This window comes from Grampus griseus (genome assembly GCF_964374135.1).
Source record: "Grampus griseus genome assembly, chromosome: 20".
In the NCBI taxonomy this organism is placed as follows: Eukaryota; Metazoa; Chordata; class Mammalia; order Artiodactyla; family Delphinidae; genus Grampus; species Grampus griseus.
This window is the reverse complement of record NC_139014.1, coordinates 11,983,028-12,000,629: the sequence shown is the minus strand read 5'-3', so window position 1 is coordinate 12,000,629 and position 17,602 is coordinate 11,983,028. Positions and strand designations below refer to the sequence as shown.

The window sequence follows — 17,602 nt, the reverse complement described above, 5'->3', positions numbered from 1 at the left end:
GGCTTTGCGCCACCCCGTGAAAAACACACTGGGTTTCAGCAGGCAGGAATGTGAGCCTTGGTCCCAACCACCAAAAGCCAGATGTGGGGAAGTGGGGCAGAGCCACACGGGCCTGAGAAGGGGTGTGATGCGGGAAGAAAGCTATGAGGTCTCTGGTGTTCTGCAAGGACTGACACCTGGGGAACCCCCTGCAAGTGTGAGCACAGACCTGAGCAGAGCAGGCCAGAAGGAGCCGGCAGCTGGTGGTGAGGATGCTAGAGGTCCAAAAGGACCTCTTTCTTGGCCTCAGAGGCAAGTCTTTGTGATTTAGTACAATAAAAGTTGAGGGCTTGGGCTTCTCTGGTGGCGCAGTGGTTGAGAGTCCGCCTGCCGATGCAGGGGACACGGGTTCATGCCCCTGTCTGGGAAAATCCCAGATGCCGCGGAGCAGCTAGGCCCGTGAGCCATGGCCGCTGAGCCTGCGCATCCGGAGCCTGTGCTCCGCAATGGGAGAGGCAACAACAACAAAAAGTTGAGGGCTTTAGAAGTCTTGCCCTGGGCATATTAAGGCCCTGTAGGTTCAGAGGGAAGCTACTGGAGTCTGGCAGGGAGAGCTGCTGACACCTTGATGTCCCCTGGCTCTGGGGGCCTCCTGGGTTGGCCTCCATCATTCATTCAGTGGCACTGAATCCCCTTGAGGACCCAGCAGCCCTCACTCATCCCTCTTTCAGCTCACCTGATTTCTACTGACCTGCCTGGCAGGGTAGGTCACCCTTCCTGGCTTTACACTTGAGAAGGTAAATCAACGTAGAAATTGGATCCCTTCAATTTCTCTTCTTCCTTTCGTCACCTCTTTCTCTGGGAATTTTGAACAGCAGTGAGAACTCCTTACAGAAAGTGCAGGAGCAGACATGGACCAGTGACCTGAGTTCCAGGCAGGTGTTGATGAAACAGGAAAGGAAAGGTGCAATTCCTACATCAACTATTAATTCAACAGATGTTTACCTCACACTCACCCTGAGCCGGACTCGTTCCAGGAACCGCCTGAGTCCTTGTCACTCATGTGAGCTCTCGGGATGTTGCGTGAAGACAGACCACTACACAGAGGATCTTGGAGGCGGCCTTGAGAAGACCTAAGTTTTGAATCCTGGACAAGCCCTTCACCTACAGGAGCGTATGGGTCTCCTGTGTGCCAGGCCACTGTTCCTGGCAGGGATGAGACCCGCTCCAGTTACGGAGGCAGTGCATGCAGTCTGACAGACGGCATCAGAAACACCATGAGAATCTTCTCCATAATGCGTGGGGACCTCCGCACCTGCACCCTGGACACGTGGCCTTTGAAACGTCTACACAGAAGGCTCAGGAGAGCATTTGGGCAGGATCACCAGGCCCCGCCTCGAAGGGGGCGTGGCCGGTCGGGAGCGCACTCCCGGGCCAGTCCCGCGAGACCTCACCCACCAGGCGCGGCTTGCGTTGCCCGGGCGACGGCGCCCGGGCGCGCAGGCGCAGTGCAGGCGTGCCCCGCCCCCCGCCGCCGCCGCCGCCGCCGCCGCGCCTTCCCCTTTAAGCCCCAGCCGGTCGCGTCGCCGCTTCATGAATGGAGCCCACGTGACCAAACATCATGTGACGTCTGTGGAGCGGCGGCGGCGGCGGCGGCGGCGGCGGCGGCGGCGGATCCGGAGCCCCAAGCCTGGTCCGGCCCGGCCTTCCTAGTGCGCTCGGCCCGGCCCGCGCAGGCGGCGAGCTCCCACTCTGGGCCCGGAGCCCCCGCGCGGCCAGTCCCGCGCGGCCTTGGAGCGCCCGTCCCGCCCCGCCCCGGCCTCGGCCCGCCGGGCCCGCAGTGTGGTGGGTGAGTGCGGCGGCGGCCGGGCCGGGGCCGGGGCCGGGGCCGGGGGCCAGGGCCGAGCGGGGGGCGTGCGGGTGCTCCGATCCGGGGGCGGGTGCTCGCGGGGCCGCTGCTCCTTCCGGCGGCCTGTGGCGGCGTGGTCCGGGTGCTCCGGGCTTTGGGTCTGCCCTGTGCCCTGCTGGCGGCCCATGCCTCGATTTCCCCACCGGTCCGGAGCGGCTCCTGGTCCCTCCGCCGGGGGTACTGGGGTGGGCGCGCGGGCCCGCAGGGGCGGGTGGGGCGTGCGCTGGTCTTGCTCGGTGAAGCCGGGGAGTCCTGGAGGGAGGGACGGCCGGGGTGGCGGGAGGAAAGGGTGGGGTCGAGCGGGGCGCCCAGGGCTCCGTGGAAGAGCTCGGCGGCCCCAGCCTGAGCTGCTGATTCATCAGGTGTCTGTGTCAACGCCTCCCAGGCGCGGGGTCCTCGGCTGGCTAGGGGGAGGAAGCGGCACGTGGAGAGGGGGCTGGGAAGACCCTGCCCGCTCCGGCTTCGCTCCGTCACACGCTTGCCAGAGCCCAGAAGGAGACTTGCTGAGTCATCAGCATGAGGTCACTCGATGCTCGTCCTGATGCCTGGGGGGATTAGAGCTAGGGGCCTGAGAGGCCGAGAAACAGGGGTAAGAGGGAAACCGTGGGGAGTGAGAAGGGGCCAGGCCCTGGGCTGGGGCGCCTGCTTAAGTTTGGGCTGATGTGGGAGTTTAGGGTAGGGTGGGTGAGGAGTAAATACAGAGGTCTTGGTGCAGGTTATCCCGGGGTAGAGGGTGAAGCCCCTGGCCTGTTCATCCCCTCCCAGGCAGGCTCTTCTCAGGCTGCTGGTCCCTGACCCGCCTCTGGGACAGCTCCCCAAACTGGGAAATAGTTCTGAGTGAGAAGAGGGGAGGAGCTTAGGGGGGCCGTGCTTGCGGGCTGGGAAGTAGGCTTTCCCTATGACTGGTCTGTTTGGCCAGGCTGGGAAGTCTCCCGGTGGGAAGAGGCCGAGGCAGTGGGTGAAGGAGGGGTGCCTGTACTAGAGTCCTGGGTGACAGTGGACAGGGCAGAGGGCGAGTAGGCGCAGCTCTACCAGGAAATTGCAAATGAGAGGAGGCAGCAGGACTTAGACTCTGATCAGGGGAGCGAGGTGTCTGGTGAGCAGGCTGTGGCTCTCTTCGCAGCCTGGCCTTGGGGTCCGGGTTGAGGCTGCGGGTGGTGGTAACTTTGAGGGCGCCCAGCAGGTGGACTGGTGTGGATGGCATGGGTTGAAGAATCCCAATCACCCCAAAGTTGTTCCACTTGAGGTTGGGGCGCAGTATTGTGCAGGTTAGCAAAGAACGTGGCCCTGATGGGTGTCAGGCCAGGTGGTAGGGACTCCTGGGGAGTGACAGCCTAAGGGTGGTGTGGCTTGAGCCACTTTTCCTGGGTGTATGAATGGTTCCTGGTCTTCAGGGGTGGGGGAGTGTTTCGTCTAGACCAGAGCTGACCATTCTTGCCCATGCGTTCATGGCTAGGTAAGGCTGACCTTGTAGTTTGTCCTCAGACATTCCCTGCCCCTGCCCTCTCCCCCATCCCTGAGCTTATAGATGCCAGATGTCTTAACACTTCAGCTGATCTTTTGGCTGGAATTTTATGCCCCAGGAAAATGCAGATTCCTGGAGGGATGTTTTTTCACATCTTCTCAGCTACTTATGCTTTGGTGGAAATTAAGTTTTAGACTTTTTTCAGAGGGCTTCTGGAGGAGGTGGGTCTAAAGGGCAGGGTGGGAGTGTAGCGTGCTAGGTCGGGGCTCCAGAGTGACCAAGGCCACACCTGCCTTGGCTTGGGAGGTTTGGCCACTGGGGTTTGCAGGACAGGAGAAGGAACAGGGGCGGGCTGGCCTCTTGTCTACTGTCCATGCCCTGGAGTTTGGGCCCAGGGGAAGGGGATGGAGTTCTTTCCCCTTTCCGGCTGGCTCTCACCTTGAGTGGGTGGCCCTGGGTACCTTGGTGGATCAGTGCTCTTGGGACCACCCATGCCTTCTCCACAAAATGTGCTCAGCCTCAGGGGGAGCAGAGGCGGGAGGAGGGCTGAGGGTTCTTGATCCAGTCTCTGGGATCCCCTCCCTCTGGTTTCTAGAGGTGCCCTGAGCCATCAATCCCAGCCCATGCCCAAAAGCTGTCTCTGTCCCATCAGTGTGTGTCCCCAGGTAGTGGAGACAAGGCCAGGAGGCTGGATGCATGGGCTTTGCTGAGACCCACCCCTCCCCCACCCGAGCACAAGCACACCTTTGATTAGGAGGCGATTGGCTTCACTTGTGCTGAGTTCAGGGCTTCTGTGGAGGGTGAAATCTGCCGAGGAGGCACTTTTCAGCTCCCAGCCGCCACGCTCGGCACTTTTCTGTGTGATCTCTTCAGGAAGTCACCGTGTGCTCAGCATTCGTGGGGTGGAGGGAGGATGGCGGGTGGGAAAAGCTGGTGCCAGGGCTTTTCCTTTGGACTGACAGTGGCAGGACCAGTGCAGTGACGCTGTACCTGGACCTGAGGTTGGGGGAGCTCCTCCAGCTCTGCCTTGAGGACTTGACTCCGGGGGTAGGCGTGGGGCCCTGAGGACCTTCTGGCCTCCAGCTCCTCTGCCCCATCCTCTGCTCTGGAAGAACATTGGGGCTGGAGCCTCGGGGCATGGCTGTGGGGAGGCGTCTCTGGCCCCCTTGCCTGCAGCCTCGCATCCTGATGCAGGGCTGGGTGAGGAGGGGTCTCTACCCTGAGTGAGTGTTTGCCTCCACCTCCCCAGCCATACTTTAGTGACCTGATAGGGCTGAGAAGACCCCGCAGCCCCAAATTGCCTGAGTGCTTGTAGCTTCTCCAGGAGGGCACCACAGTGCTTGTTAGGCCTCCGTTTACCTCCCTGCATCTAACCTGGAAGGTCATGGAGGGAGTGGGGGTGGGCAGAGGGGGTCCACCTGAGCCAGGAATCCCAGGACTAGGTGGGTAAAAATGTCCTTGGCAGGGCTGCGAAAAAGATGACCAAGTGGGTGGGAGGGGGGCCTCTGGTTTTTGTTCCTTGCCCTGTGGGTGCGGACCCTGAGCAGGGAGCCAGAGAGTAGTCAGTGGCCAGAGAGGGCTGAGCAGGCCGCTGGGGGGTCGATTGTGGGCACTCTTGTGAAATACCCTGGATGGGGTGGGGCAGAGTACAAAAGGCTGCAACCCAAAGCCACAGGATGGTTACTCCATCAGCAGCAGAGGTGGACAGAGAGGGCCAAGGGGCCTGGGGCCCGGCTTCTCCGGCTGGAGTGTCTGCCACCAGTAGGTTTGGGGAACTCCCACCAGTGTTAAAGACAGAGTCAGAGCTGGTTGGACAGCTCCGTTTGCTGCTCTTCAAAGTGAGCCGTCTGGGAGAATTGGCGCTCTCCTGCATCCTCTCCTCTGCCCGAGTCCCCAGCGGGGACGCCCAGTGAGCCTTCATGGGAGCAGGGCTTTGCCCCAGGCCAGCTTAGGGGAGGTAGAGCCCTAGAGGACACGCTCACAGGGGCGCTGGCCCTGGCCCTCACCTGCTGCTGGCCAGGCTGGCCTTCGTCGCCCCAGCAGCTTGCTGCTGCCCGTCCCCTGGAGCTGTGTTGGCTGGCGGCCTTGGGGAGTGCCAGGCTGGTGAGAGAGCGGGAGCGATGTGCTGAGTCAGCATGACTCGCCAGGAACAGCCGTGCTCTGGGGCGCACTGGGGTTATTTTTAAAGCTCCCGGCTTCCTTCTAGGCTGGCCCCTCCCTCATCCTTCTAATCTCTCCCCTGGCCCCTTTTCTTGCCTCTGCCTCCCTAATAGCCCTTCAGTTCCCCTTCCCCCATCAGACCCTCCTGGTCTCCCACCTGGTTCCCTAGGGGCAGGGGGACAGGGAGCAGCCCAGCTTGGGAGAGGCGAGGCTTAAGGGCGGTCCTTGAGGCCAGGTATCAGGGGAATGGGCGGGCAAGGGGTGAGGCTGGGGACTGGGTGCCTTCCCCTGAGTGGGCAGAGGGTGTAAGGGGGCTCAGGGCTCTGTGTGGACTGGGGAGGGGAAGGGTCTCCAGGGTCCTGACCTACGCTCCCTGTCTCACAGAGTGCCTGCTTGCTGTGCCCTCGGGTTATGACGACCCCCAATAAAGGAAACAAGGCCTTGAAGGTGAGCAGATAGGGTGGGCAGTGTCTCAGGGCTGGAGTGGCACAGGGGCAGACTGCCCCCACTTGGCCTGTGACCTCGTGCGCTATGCCCTCCCCAGGTGAAGCGGGAGCCGGGAGAGAATGGCACCAGCCTGACAGATGAGGAGCTGGTGACCATGTCAGTGCGGGAGCTGAACCAGCACCTGCGGGGCCTGTCCAAGGAGGAGATCATCCAGCTGAAGCAGCGCCGGCGCACGCTCAAGAACCGCGGCTATGCCGCCAGCTGCCGCGTGAAGCGGGTGACCCAGAAGGAGGAGCTGGAGAAGCAGAAGGCAGAGCTGCAGCAGGAGGTGGAGAAGCTGGCCTCGGAGAACGCCAGCATGAAGCTGGAGCTCGATGCCCTGCGCTCCAAGTACGAGGCCCTGCAGAACTTCGCCAGGACCGTGGCCCGAAGCCCTGTGGCGCCAGCTCGGGGTCCCCTTGCTGCTGGCTTGGGGCCCCTCGTCCCTGGCAAGGTGGCCGCCACCAGCGTCATCACGATAGTAAAGTCCAAGACGGACGCCCGGTCGTAGGGATGCGCTTGCCCAGGCGGGTCTGCAAGGGGCCAGTAGGCGCATGGCAAATTCAGCAGCCCTGTCCCCTTCTCCCTCCCTCCTCTTTCTCCTCTTCTCTTCTTTTCCTCCTCTCCTACCTCCTCCCTTCCCTGCAAAGCACAACCTGCACCCCAGGGGCGCCGGGCTGAGCCCCTTTGATCTCGTCGTTGTCATCGTGTGTTTTGTACGTTGGGATTGGTCAGTTTGGTGGTGACGTGGGGTCGCCCCCGCCCCCTTTGTCCCACGAGCAGGTGGGCTTGGAGTCCAGAGTCGGCCTGTGGGAGTGAACAGAGAGAAAGATTGACCGGGTGCTCTGGGGCACATGTGTCCCTGAGCAGGGAGGGCTGCAGGGCAGGAGAGAGGCTGTTCTCCTTGCAGAATGGCCCACAGGCTCTGACAGCCGCCAGGCTAGCGGGAGGCCGGGCAGTTCACTCTCAGCTCGGCCTGCAGGCATAGGTAGGCACTGCTCTGCAGAGTAGGCTGTCCCTGAGGGCCCTGGACAGGCGGGCCACTGGTCTGGCGCTGGGGGGGATGGGGTGTCGTGTGGCTGTGGGCCGGGGGCCTTGGCACTCACACCTGACGTGTTGCACTGAACAAGACCAAATCACTGGTTGTGAGCGTACGTGAAGGGTGTGTCCAGTGTCCTGCGATGGGTCCCGTGTCACTGTTTACATGACCTATTTGTGTGGTTACATAGCCCTTTATTTAAAAGAGAGAAGTTCCTTTTACGAAGTTATTAAATTATATGTTTAAAAGCTAAAGAAAAAAAAAGCTGCAGAGTATTTATAAAACTGTCTTTTTAAAAAAAAAAAAGCGAGAACATTTGACCGTATAAACAGAAAAGGGAAGAAAGTATAATAGAAACTTTGCTACTTTAAAAAAAGAAAAAAAAATCCTTTCTTGTAAACTTACAGACAAGTCTTTGTGGCTGTTGAAGTTTAGTTTTTATATACACAGAGTTATCAGACGTTATTTATAAAACTTAGTTAAAAAAAAGACAAAAAAAAAGCCAAGCCGTGAGCGACCAGAAGGCGCGTCCTGACGTCCTCTTTGCTATCTCTTTTGCAATTGTACCGAAAGTGACTTACTCCTTTGCCCTTCCTGCTTCCGTCTCTTGCCGGTGCCGTGGTGTTGTCTGTGCCTGGTGAGGTCTTGTGCAGCGTCACGTGCTGGTGCTTCTGGTGACCTTTGACCTGTGGGTGTCACTTCTTGTGTCTGTTCTCCCGTGTTTGTTTTTTGGATTTGGTTGTGGTTTTGCTTCTGCTGGCTTGTCAGGCCTGGGCTGTAGTGCCAGGCTGCGCCTGCTCCAGTGGAGCTTGGGTGTCTGTGCCTCCAGCCCAGCCTCTTCTGCTTTGGCACCCACCCCGAGCCCCCGGGGGGTCAGATGCAGGGCTCTGCCACACCCCTCTGCTGACCCTTGGTTTCGCATGTGTGTCTCAGGCTTGGGCTGATCCAGTGGCAGGGTAGGTGAAACTGGGGGTCATCCTGGGCCCCCTTCCCGCCCCCTCACTACTTCCTTGCCCACCATCTCTGGCCCTGGGTGGGGGCTTGCAGGGACCACAAGGAGTCACTGTGGGTGCCCGCCAGGCCAGGGCCAAGCTGCCCCCGACTGTCTTCCTTCTGGCCTCCAGTCAATGTGTTTGGGCTCCAGCCACCAATCTGGGGTTTGTTCCGGTGGGTTTTGTGTGGGCCTCAGCAGGGGAACCCCAGGGGCCCGCGGCCCACTCATCCCAGAACTATTTCCATGCTGCGGGACGGTGCTTCCCAGGCAGAACCAGGTGGTTTCGGGGCCCACCTGGGGCAGCCCCTTCTCCTTGCCTGAGGGCCTGGGGGTCTCCACCAGTGCCAGACAAGGGCTACGGTCTCCAGGGCCAGGTCCTGTCCCCCCTCTCCCCCTGAACATGCTGGCAGCTCTTGGCTATGGGCCTTCTTTCAACTCCCTTTGGGGTCTGTGTCTTCCAGGGATCCACTGCTTGGCTTGTGGAGGTGCTTCCCCGGGGCTGAGCCCACCTCCCCGTCCTGGCCACTCGGTGAGGCAGCCAAGTCTCCCAGACTTGGCTCAGGCAGCTGCTCGTAGGCATGTGATGGGGCTGCCTGTGGTGCCTGCTCCCCAAGAGGCTACTGCCCTGGCTCTGGCCGTGTGGGGCTTGGCTACTCCTTGGAGTTGCTGGTTGGCTTCTCTGGGGGTCCTGAACCCCTGAAAAGGCACAGACAAGTGAGCTAATGAAAAGAAAAACAATGCGGCCAGGCAGGGTTTAACCTTGTGGACAGCAGAATCTTCATCCCAGAGTTTACAGTGTGCCTGTGGGATAGGAGGGGGGATGTGCTGTCAACTTCTGTTGTCTTGATGGGCTGATCTTGGCCCTAGATATTCAGAGACATTCCTGGCTGTACCCAGGTTGGCCTGCAATGGAGATTTTGACCATTGACTCTGAATCACTTAGTGGCTTCCTTTGCCTCCCTGCAGTCTGGCTTTGTCCACCTAAGGTCCAGACGAGAGTAGTTGATGTTTCTTGTAGCAGCAAGTTGGAATCACATCATAAGAATCCCTAAAGAGAGATCATGCCCTGTCCTGGACAGGGGGAGGGACAGGCTCCCCATGACCAAGTATGGTTCCCACTTTTATCCTGGCTGGGAGGTGGTCCTCCATCTCTGTGCACCCCTGCCATGCTGTAGACCTAGAGAGAGGAGGGTTTGAGGGTGAGCATGTGCTGAACAGAAATTGCAGGTCCTTGGTTTGGTTTACAGACGCTTCTGGAGTTAGTGAAGCTATACTTCCTTTCGAGGTTTTTGGATTTGGAGCAACTGTTCCTTGGGTCTGGGGGAGCATCCTGCTCCCATCAAGCCAGTCTCTCTGGGGCTGCTGTGCCCCTTCTCCCCTTCACTTTGGTTATTGACAGTAGATCCTGTGTCCACATGTGACTGTTTGGCGTCTTTCTGATTCTCGTTAATTCGTTTTTCCTACTGTGAGTGTGTTGTGTTCTCTCTCCTCAACTTTTTGACACAGCGAATTGAGGGCTTTGGCCGAGGCCAAGTCTCCCAAACTTGTCCGCTAAGTAAACCATAATGTGCACCTTCCTTCACACCTTGCCCACATCCTCCCTATCGCAACATGGACACTCAGATTTCAGAGGAGAACCCTTTGAGAACAGGTCAGCTCCTGCCCAGAGTATGGCCCCAGGGAGCCCTCCCCATGGCTCTTGGCTGCTGCTCCAGGTGGCACTGCGTTTGTGCAGGTGAGAAGTTGTGGCTGCTTTGTGGTGTGCTGGTTTCTGTCGGGTGCCAGGCCTCCCTGGAGGCTTTTCTACTCTTGGTCCAGGCTTCAGGTCTGGGCATAACCCTGATCAGCAGCAGCAGCCTTGATGGTCGGTGGCTGGGCCCACGGCTCTGATCAGCTGCAGCCTGCTTTGGGATGGGTGGTCGAGCCCCATCTTGTCCCTGCGACTTCCCTCTCTGGGGTGGCCGGTTGGCCAAAGCTTCCGTCCACAGCTGGGAAGCCACAGCCTGCAACACTGTTTCCGCTCTAGGATCTTTTAAGTTACTTTTTTAGGCTGTGGTTTGGTGAAAGGAACCAACACATTAACGATTTTTTTCCCCAGAAGCCACTGAATAATTCTTGCTGGCCGGTTTTCGCCTTCCTTTTGGCTGTCTGGTTTTGAAGCAGATGGGAAGAGGCAGGGGTGTGCCCTCGAGACTGATGGCTTGTCCTGCTCTGGCCTTTGTGTCCTGAGCATGTGCTGTACCTGTTGGACCAGTCGCACACATTTCCACCCCACTCTGCAGCAGCAGCCTTGGTACGTGGGTGTCCCTTCAGTCTGAGCTAGAGTGTAGGAGAGCTTGTCCCCGATGACCTGTGAAGGGGGACCCCTCTAACAGCCTCGTGTCCCAGCCCCACCCTTCCCCACATCCCCTCAATCTGAAGCCTTTAACCAAACGGGAGTGGGTACAGAAAGCCTTCTCCTGGCATCTTAGGGCAGCAGGACAAGGGCTGTCCAGTGTGTCCAGCTCTGCTGCTCTCCTGGCGCTGAGAAGTGGGCGGAGCAGAGTTGATCAGACCCTGCCTGCCCTGCCTAGGGCTGAAGACAGGAGGTGGGGTGGGTACGCTGGGATCTGCCGGGGTGGGCGGGGGTTGTTGAAGATCCAGGTGGGGAGGGGCCCCACTGGAGCACTCTGGCTGACCTGGGTGGCGTCGGCCTCGCGCCCTCCCTACCCTGTGCAGTATTTATTGCTAAATTATTGTCCAGGAGGGGCGGCACTGGGCCGGGCCCCGGGTATTTATTGCTGTACATAGTGTATGTTTGTGATATATAAGGTTTTCTTTATTTTGTATATGATCAATAAACACCTTTTAAAGAGACTGGCAGGTGCTTCCTTGGGGCGACGCAAGGGCGGGGCGGAAGGGCGGGGCGGGCCTCGCGCGCATGTGTCGGCGCGCGGCCTGCCGGGAGGCGGAAGCGGAAGCGCGAGTCTCCCCGGGAGAGATGGCCGCCGGGGGTCTGAGCCGGTTGGAGCGCAAGGCGGCGGAGCGGGTCCGGAGGCTGCGGGAGGAGCAGCAGAGGGAGCGCCTCCGCCAGGTACGGCGTTGCCCGCCCCGCGCCGCGCCCCCAGTCCGCGCCGCCCTCACCGCCTGCCCCGCGCCCGCAGGTGTCGCGCATCCTGAGGAAGGCGGTGGCCGAGCGCAGCGCGGAGGAGGGCCGGCTCCTGGCCGAGAGCGAAGACCTGGTGACCGAGCTGCAGGGCCGGAGCAGGCGGCGCGAGGGCTTGAAGCGGCGGCAGGAGGAGGCGAGTCCGGGGTGCGGGCGGGCCGGGCGGGGGCGCGGGCGAGCCGGGGCCGGCTCACGACCGGCTTCGGCGTCTCGGCAGGTGTGCGACGACCCGGAGGAGCTGCGGAGGAAAGTCCGGGAGCTGGCTAGCGCCGTCCGAAACGCTAAGCACCTGGTCGTCTACACGGGCGCGGGGATCAGCACGGTAAGGAGACGAGGCAGGGACGGCCGCGCCCCGGGTCGGCTCCCAGGTTGTGCGAAACACGGACCGCCGGGGGCGGGCGTGGGGCGCCCCCTTCTGGGTGTCGGACCCCAGCACCGAGCACCGTCTTCTGTTAAGCAACAGTACCGATTCGCAAAAGCTCGACTTAAAAGCACCTCTTGAGGGTCTTTCTTTTCTTAGAGAAACTCAGAACGACTCTATTGGAACTTCGCAAAATAGAAAAACATTCTTAAATGCTTGAATTTTGTATTGTACCTAGTTAGAGACAGGAAAGGAAGAGGGATAAAAACGGGATGTAATAGTTTGGTGCTTGTCCTAAGATTATATATTGGCAGAGCTAAACCCCAAACTGTCTTCTGATTCCCCATTCGTTGTGTCCCCTGAATGTTGAAATAAGGTAAGTGGAATGCAAGGCAGTATGCATTAGAGTGCACCAGGTAAGGAAGAGAAATGCTTTGGCTTTTGATAAGTTTTATCAGGAAGCTACCTGGGTGGTAGAATGTGACTAGCTTTGACAGTGTGGATAGCACGTTGTTAAATTGCTGGGTGCAAGTTGAGTGTGACCTACATGTAGGTCCAGCAGAGGTGAATAGCAAGGATTTCTGTGGAGAGGTCCGTAGGTGACGATAATAAACCATATAAACGAATGACTGTAACGTGAAGCTGGCTGTGCTAGGCTGCTAGAGTAGAAATCCAGATACGCCTTCTGTGGTCTCTGAGAGCTGGGAAACCCATCTGGTTGTTTTTTTATGAGAGGTGGCATTGAGTCTGGGCCTTGAAGGGTGGGTAGGATTTTACAGATACTTATGAAGTAAGACACTCCATACAGGGATGACTGAAGAAGCCCAGTAGCGAGAATGCGTGAGGTATGTTAACTGCTTTAACTTATCAACACCTGGAGCCCTGGCACATGTGACCTCTTGTCATTATGTAAAAGCAGTAATGCCATCTTTTAAAGAACTGTAAGCAGCTACTAAAGCCACTTGCTGTTCATTAATTTGCTCTGTTACTGTTTGAGGTTCCCTTTTTCCATGTGGGTCAGACCCACTGGTCAGGTGGGCATTTTTCTGAGCTTTAGCAACAGGGAAGAGACAGGGCTCCCTACAAGGGAGGTCACTCACACCTCAGGAAGCACAGGGCACCTTGATCCTGGCACACTATCTCTTTTCTTCTCTCGGGGTGGCTCTGTTTCACTGGATTGGGAACTTGGGAAATGCAGTAATGTTTATCTCATTGAAGAGGTTGGTCTGTGTGGAGGTAGGCCAGGAAACACTTACAGCATCAGGATGTGAGAACGTGGAGGGAGGCGTGCAGTGAGCCTAACCAGTCCTCCCTCTCAGTATGAGGACAGACGTGGCCACAGAGCCCAGGCTGTACTACATGCTAGAGAGTCTCCCAGGGCGGGCAGGGCTCCTTGGAGCCTAGAAGGATGAGCTGGACCAGATTTGGGTGCAGGGGTCCTGGCAGAGGGAAGGAGCCACAGCGGGTGCACTCCATCTGGGAGGACAGGTTAGACTAGGAAATGCTCAGCCTGAGGAACGAATTGAGGCCAGTCTGTGGGCCAGCACTTCTCAAAGTGCTGGGAGAAATTATTGGGAATTCTGCCAGTGCCTACAGTGATGTCTTTTCACTGGGCTTATCTCCTTTCTGAACCTGCAGGCAGCTTCTATCCCAGATTACCGGGGTCCTAATGGAGTGTGGACGCTGCTTCAGAAAGGAAGAAGCATTAGGTAAGCAGCCTAGCACAGCCTTCCCACCTAGTTAAGCAGAGACCTGACCTTGAAGCTCTCCTCACCTTCATTTCCCTTCTACCTGGCAGTGCTGCTGACCTGAGTGAGGCCGAGCCAACCCTCACCCACATGAGCATCACCTGCTTACACGAGCAGAAGCTGGTAAGAGCCCAGGGTGGCTGGTGTACGGCCATCCTTCGGTATCCCCCTTGGATACCAAAAACTGAGGGTGCTCAAGTCCCTTGTATAAAATGGCGTAGTGTTTGTATATAACCTGCACACCTCCCCCCATACTTCATTATTTACTTACTTATTTATTTTTAAAATAAATTTATTTTATTTTTGGCTGCGTTGGGTCTTCGTTGCTGCGAGCGGGCTTTTCTCTAGTTGCGACAACCAGGGGCTACTCTTCGTCGCGGTGCGCGGGCTTCTCACTGCGGTGGCTTCTCTTGTTGCGGAGTTCAGGCTCAGAAGTTGTGGCGCACAGGCTTAGTGGCTCCACGGCATGTGGGATCTTCCCGGACCAGGGCTCGAACCCACGTACCCTGCATTGGCAGGTGGATTCTTAACCACTCGCCACCAGGGAAGTCCTCCCCACCTCCATACTTTAAATCATCTCTGAATTACTTGTAATACCTAATAAAATGTCAGTACCACTTAAAAAGATATAAATACAATGTAAATGCTACACAGGTACTTGCCAGCGTGTGGCAAATTCAAGTTTTGCCTTTTGGAACTTTCTGGATTTTTTTTTTCCCGGAATATTTTTGATATTTGGTTGGTTGAATCTGCGGATGTAGAACCGTCAGATACGGAGGGCTGATTGTACTCACTGGGTCCACGGCGAGGACCGGGAGGGCCACTTTGGTGCCCAGGTGACAACTGCATCCTACTTCCATCAGTCAGTGGACCCTGTGATGAGTGCCCACCAAGCAGTTTAGATTCCTGGTTTGAGCCTACCTCTACTCCTCCTGTGTTTCCTCTCCAAGAGTAGAGAGCAGCCTCTCTGCTGAATCATCACATAGAGGGTCCACACAGGCCCAGAGCTCGTGAGGGTAGCCCCTTCCCCTTGTGTTTCTCTTGCATTTTTCCCACAGACCTCAGGAGCCACCTAGATACAGGGGAGGCTAGTAGGAAACCTCTGGAGATCCTCTGCTAAGCACCTGCAACCGAGTGGGGAAGGGGTCGAGCCTCCTGGGCCTTCAAGGACCTGAAGCATGATGACCCAAGAGAGCATCAGTTTGGGCCCCAAGCTCCTTTCCAGCCAAGAGGGGGCGGTGCAAACATTTGCCCTCCTGTGGGCTCCTAGGGCTTCTGAGTCTTTGGGGGTGGGCCCAGGGCCCCCCCCACCGGAGCTTCCTGAGTCCTACTGGGACCAGCCTGCTGCCCTGGGTTTGCCTTCGATGCTTTGTGCAGGGTCGGAGTTGCCGCTGGCTTGGGGGCTCTGGGGCGGGCAGGGCTCGGTATGGTTTCACTCCTGAGTGCTGCTTCCCCCCTTCCTCCTGCTGACTGCCACTGTCGCCCTTCCAGGTGCAGCACGTGGTGTCTCAGAACTGTGACGGGCTCCACCTGCGGAGCGGGCTGCCTCGCACAGCCATGTCGGAGCTCCACGGGAACATGTATATCGAAGTGAGCGGTCCCTCTGGGACTCGGGGGACTGGGCAGGCCAGTGGCTCCTGCTCACAGGGCCCTACTCTCCTCAGGTCTGCACAGCCTGCACTCCCAACAGGGAGTATGTGCGGGTGTTTGATGTGACGGAGCGCACCGCCCTGCACCGACACCAGACCGGCCGCACCTGCCACAAGTGCGGGGCCCAGCTCCGGGACACCATCGTGCACTTTGGGGAGAGGGGGACATTGGGACAGCCTCTGAACTGGGAGGCGGCCACCCAGGCTGCCAGCAGAGCAGACACAATCCTGTGCTTAGGCTCCAGCTTAAAGGTATGCGAATGGCACTGTGGATGGGAACGGGTGAGCCTTCCCGCAGCTGGCCAGCTCAGCCTTAGACCCCAGCTTCCTGTAGCCTCCTTCCCTGGTGTGTGTGTGTGTGTGTGTGTGTGTGTGTGTGTGTGTGTGGTCTGTCTGTCCATCCGTCCATTCCCACAGGTTCTAAAGAAGTATCCACACCTCTGGTGCATGACCAAGCCCCCCAGCCGGCGGCCCAAGCTCTACATTGTGAACTTGCAGGTAACTCAGGTGCTCAGAGGTGCCTCCCTACACCTGGGCCTTAGGAGAGCCAGCAGTCCCTGGGACATTTATGTCCCACACTAATGCACCACGAGGTCTGGCTGAGTAGGGGCCAAGGCCAGCAGGCCATTGGGAAGGAGTGAGGTGCTGTCCTCACTTACCTTTTCCTGTCCCCAGTGGACCCCGAAGGATGACTGGGCTGCCCTGAAGCTGCACGGAAAGTGTGATGACGTCATGCGGCTCCTCATGGATGAGCTGGGCCTGGAGATCCCCCGCTACAGCAGGTGAGGGGGCACAGACACATCCCCCACTTCCCTGCCCCTGTGTGGATGGGTTGTATCTGTTGTCTTTTGTGAGCTGAGTGTAGAGAAAGCTCTGAGCTGCGGCAGATGGCATCTGAGGCGTGACTGCAGTGTGGTGGCCTCTGCAGGGACCAGCCCCAGCATTGGCTGAGGTGTCCTGGCTGGCGTGATTCCTGCGGGGAGAGGGAATCTGCCAGGGCACACCTGGATGTCCCCCTTCACCTCAGGCAGCCTGGACGGGAAGGTGCCTTGAAGGGATGTGCTCTCAGCAACTCTGCTCGTCAGGATCTGGGTGCACTGGCTTGGGGAGCTGGAATACTTTGGGGAAGCTTAAACAGATTGTGCCTGAATACAGAATTTGTGATAATTGAGATGTGGTGTGTGTATTGAGTGAAAAGTTTACACTTTCTTTCTCTGTGAATTTTCAGGGTCTTATAGGGGAAATCAATAACTTCTTTTAATCAAAGGGTTGGAGAATTAAGGATCCCTTCACCTTCTGGGCCTGGCAATTCTTGTATGTTATGTTTGTGGTGTTCTGTAATGTGGGCCTGTTGTGTACTGTACTTTTTTTTTTTTCCACATTAACTTAGCTCATTTTCTTTATCAGTGCTTATCTGTATATTAAGTTTATGATATGTGGTTCTACATCTCAGTCAGACACATGATCTCTTCACGGTGTAGTGTTTAGGCCGCGCCTCCCTAGTCAGCTTCCCTCCCATCAAGTCCTGCAGTCTGGGAAGGGGAAGAGGGTCTGGTCTACCTGTCCCTGGCCGTACAAGTGAAAGGTGGGGCCCAGAGTTGGCTAGTGACTCACCCCTCCTGGGGCTACTGCCGCCCTACCCCATGTGTGCACAGCCCCCTCAATCACCGACGAGGACTGAATTCTGCAGAGGCTGGGCTAGTCTGGGTGCTAGCCTTTGAGTTACTTGCGGAGCTTACCCCTCTCGCAGATGTTGTGGAGCTACCACTGAGCAAAGCCCAGCCATGGTTAAGACGTGGGAGGGACGCAGGGTGACCTCAGTCAGCTTTCCCGTCCTGGGGCGGGTTGTGATTATGAGGGGCTCCCAGGCACGCCTGACCCAGCTTTCCCTTTGCGTAGGTGGCAGGACCCCATCTTCTCGCTGGCCACTCCCCTGCGTGCGGGTGAAGAAGGCAGCCACAGTCGCAAGTCGCTGTGCAGAAGTCGAGAAGAACCTGGGCCTGGGGACCGGGGTGCACCACTTAGCTCAGCCCCTGTCCTGGGTGGCTGGTTTGGCAGGGGCTGCACCAAGCGCACAAAAAGGAAGAAAGTAACATAACCTGTTGCATGACCGAGAACAATGATGGCACTTTGCAAATGACCAGGACTCTTCTTCTTCAGGGGCAAGTGGCACTGTTAAGGCCAGGACTGCCCCTGGAATTCTCTGGGGGTGACATTTTCACCCTGACATGTTTAGCCATTTGTCATTGTGGAAAGCTCCCTTGCACTGCTGTGGTTGCCCCCCTGCATGGGCCTAATGATGGAAGACACCTCGCCCAAGCAGCCTCTTCTAAAGAGGTGGCAGCCACACCCTCTGTGAAAACAGGACTCGTGTTATTTCACACTTGGCCGCAAAGAGGAAGCACACGGCTGCCTTACCTCATTCACTAGGCTAGTCTCAGGGGCCTCAACTCTATTTCTACCACTTCTTACTAAAAATGTTAAGTTTATAGAAGCCTTTTTCTGTATTGGGTATGCTGCAAAGGAGTGGTTTTTGAGCCTTGGCTCTCAGCAGGCCTTTTTATTGTTATTAAACATCTCTGCACTGTCTTCCTCGTGTCACCGAGTGACTGCCTTTCTGAAGCGGTGGGTGGGAGCGGGCGCCTGGCGAGACTCCTGGAGGGGCGG

The 17,602-nt window shown here is 57.8% G+C and overlaps 2 protein-coding genes across 4 annotated transcripts; both read left to right on the top strand.

The window, feature by feature from the left end:
* Positions 1–1,622: 1,622 nt before the first annotated feature.
* Positions 1,623–10,812, top strand: MAFG (MAF bZIP transcription factor G). 2 transcript variants are annotated; one of them, XM_082678159.1, is made up of 3 exons: positions 1,623–1,828; positions 5,898–5,960; positions 6,058–10,812. In XM_082678159.1, exons 2-3 carry the CDS (start codon positions 5,925–5,927, stop codon positions 6,508–6,510), a joined length of 489 nt encoding a protein of 162 aa, XP_082534285.1. In that variant the 5' UTR covers positions 1,623–1,828; positions 5,898–5,924; the 3' UTR covers positions 6,511–10,812. The 2 variants fall into 2 exon arrangements, with proteins under 2 accessions (XP_082534285.1, XP_082534284.1); XM_082678158.1 differs by lacking the exon at positions 1,623–1,828 and adding an exon at positions 5,561–5,748.
* Positions 10,813–10,990: 178 nt separating this feature from the next.
* Positions 10,991–17,514, top strand: SIRT7 (sirtuin 7). Of its 2 annotated transcripts, XM_082678124.1 has the most exons (10): positions 10,991–11,105; positions 11,176–11,313; positions 11,395–11,499; positions 13,177–13,247; positions 13,337–13,409; positions 14,778–14,876; positions 14,951–15,187; positions 15,353–15,433; positions 15,611–15,717; positions 16,835–17,514. In XM_082678124.1, exons 1-10 carry the CDS (start codon positions 11,013–11,015, stop codon positions 17,031–17,033), a joined length of 1,203 nt encoding a protein of 400 aa, XP_082534250.1. In that variant the 5' UTR covers positions 10,991–11,012; the 3' UTR covers positions 17,034–17,514. The 2 variants fall into 2 exon arrangements, with proteins under 2 accessions (XP_082534250.1, XP_082534249.1); XM_082678123.1 differs by having other exon boundaries at positions 14,951–15,433.
* Positions 17,515–17,602: the final 88 nt, after the last annotated feature.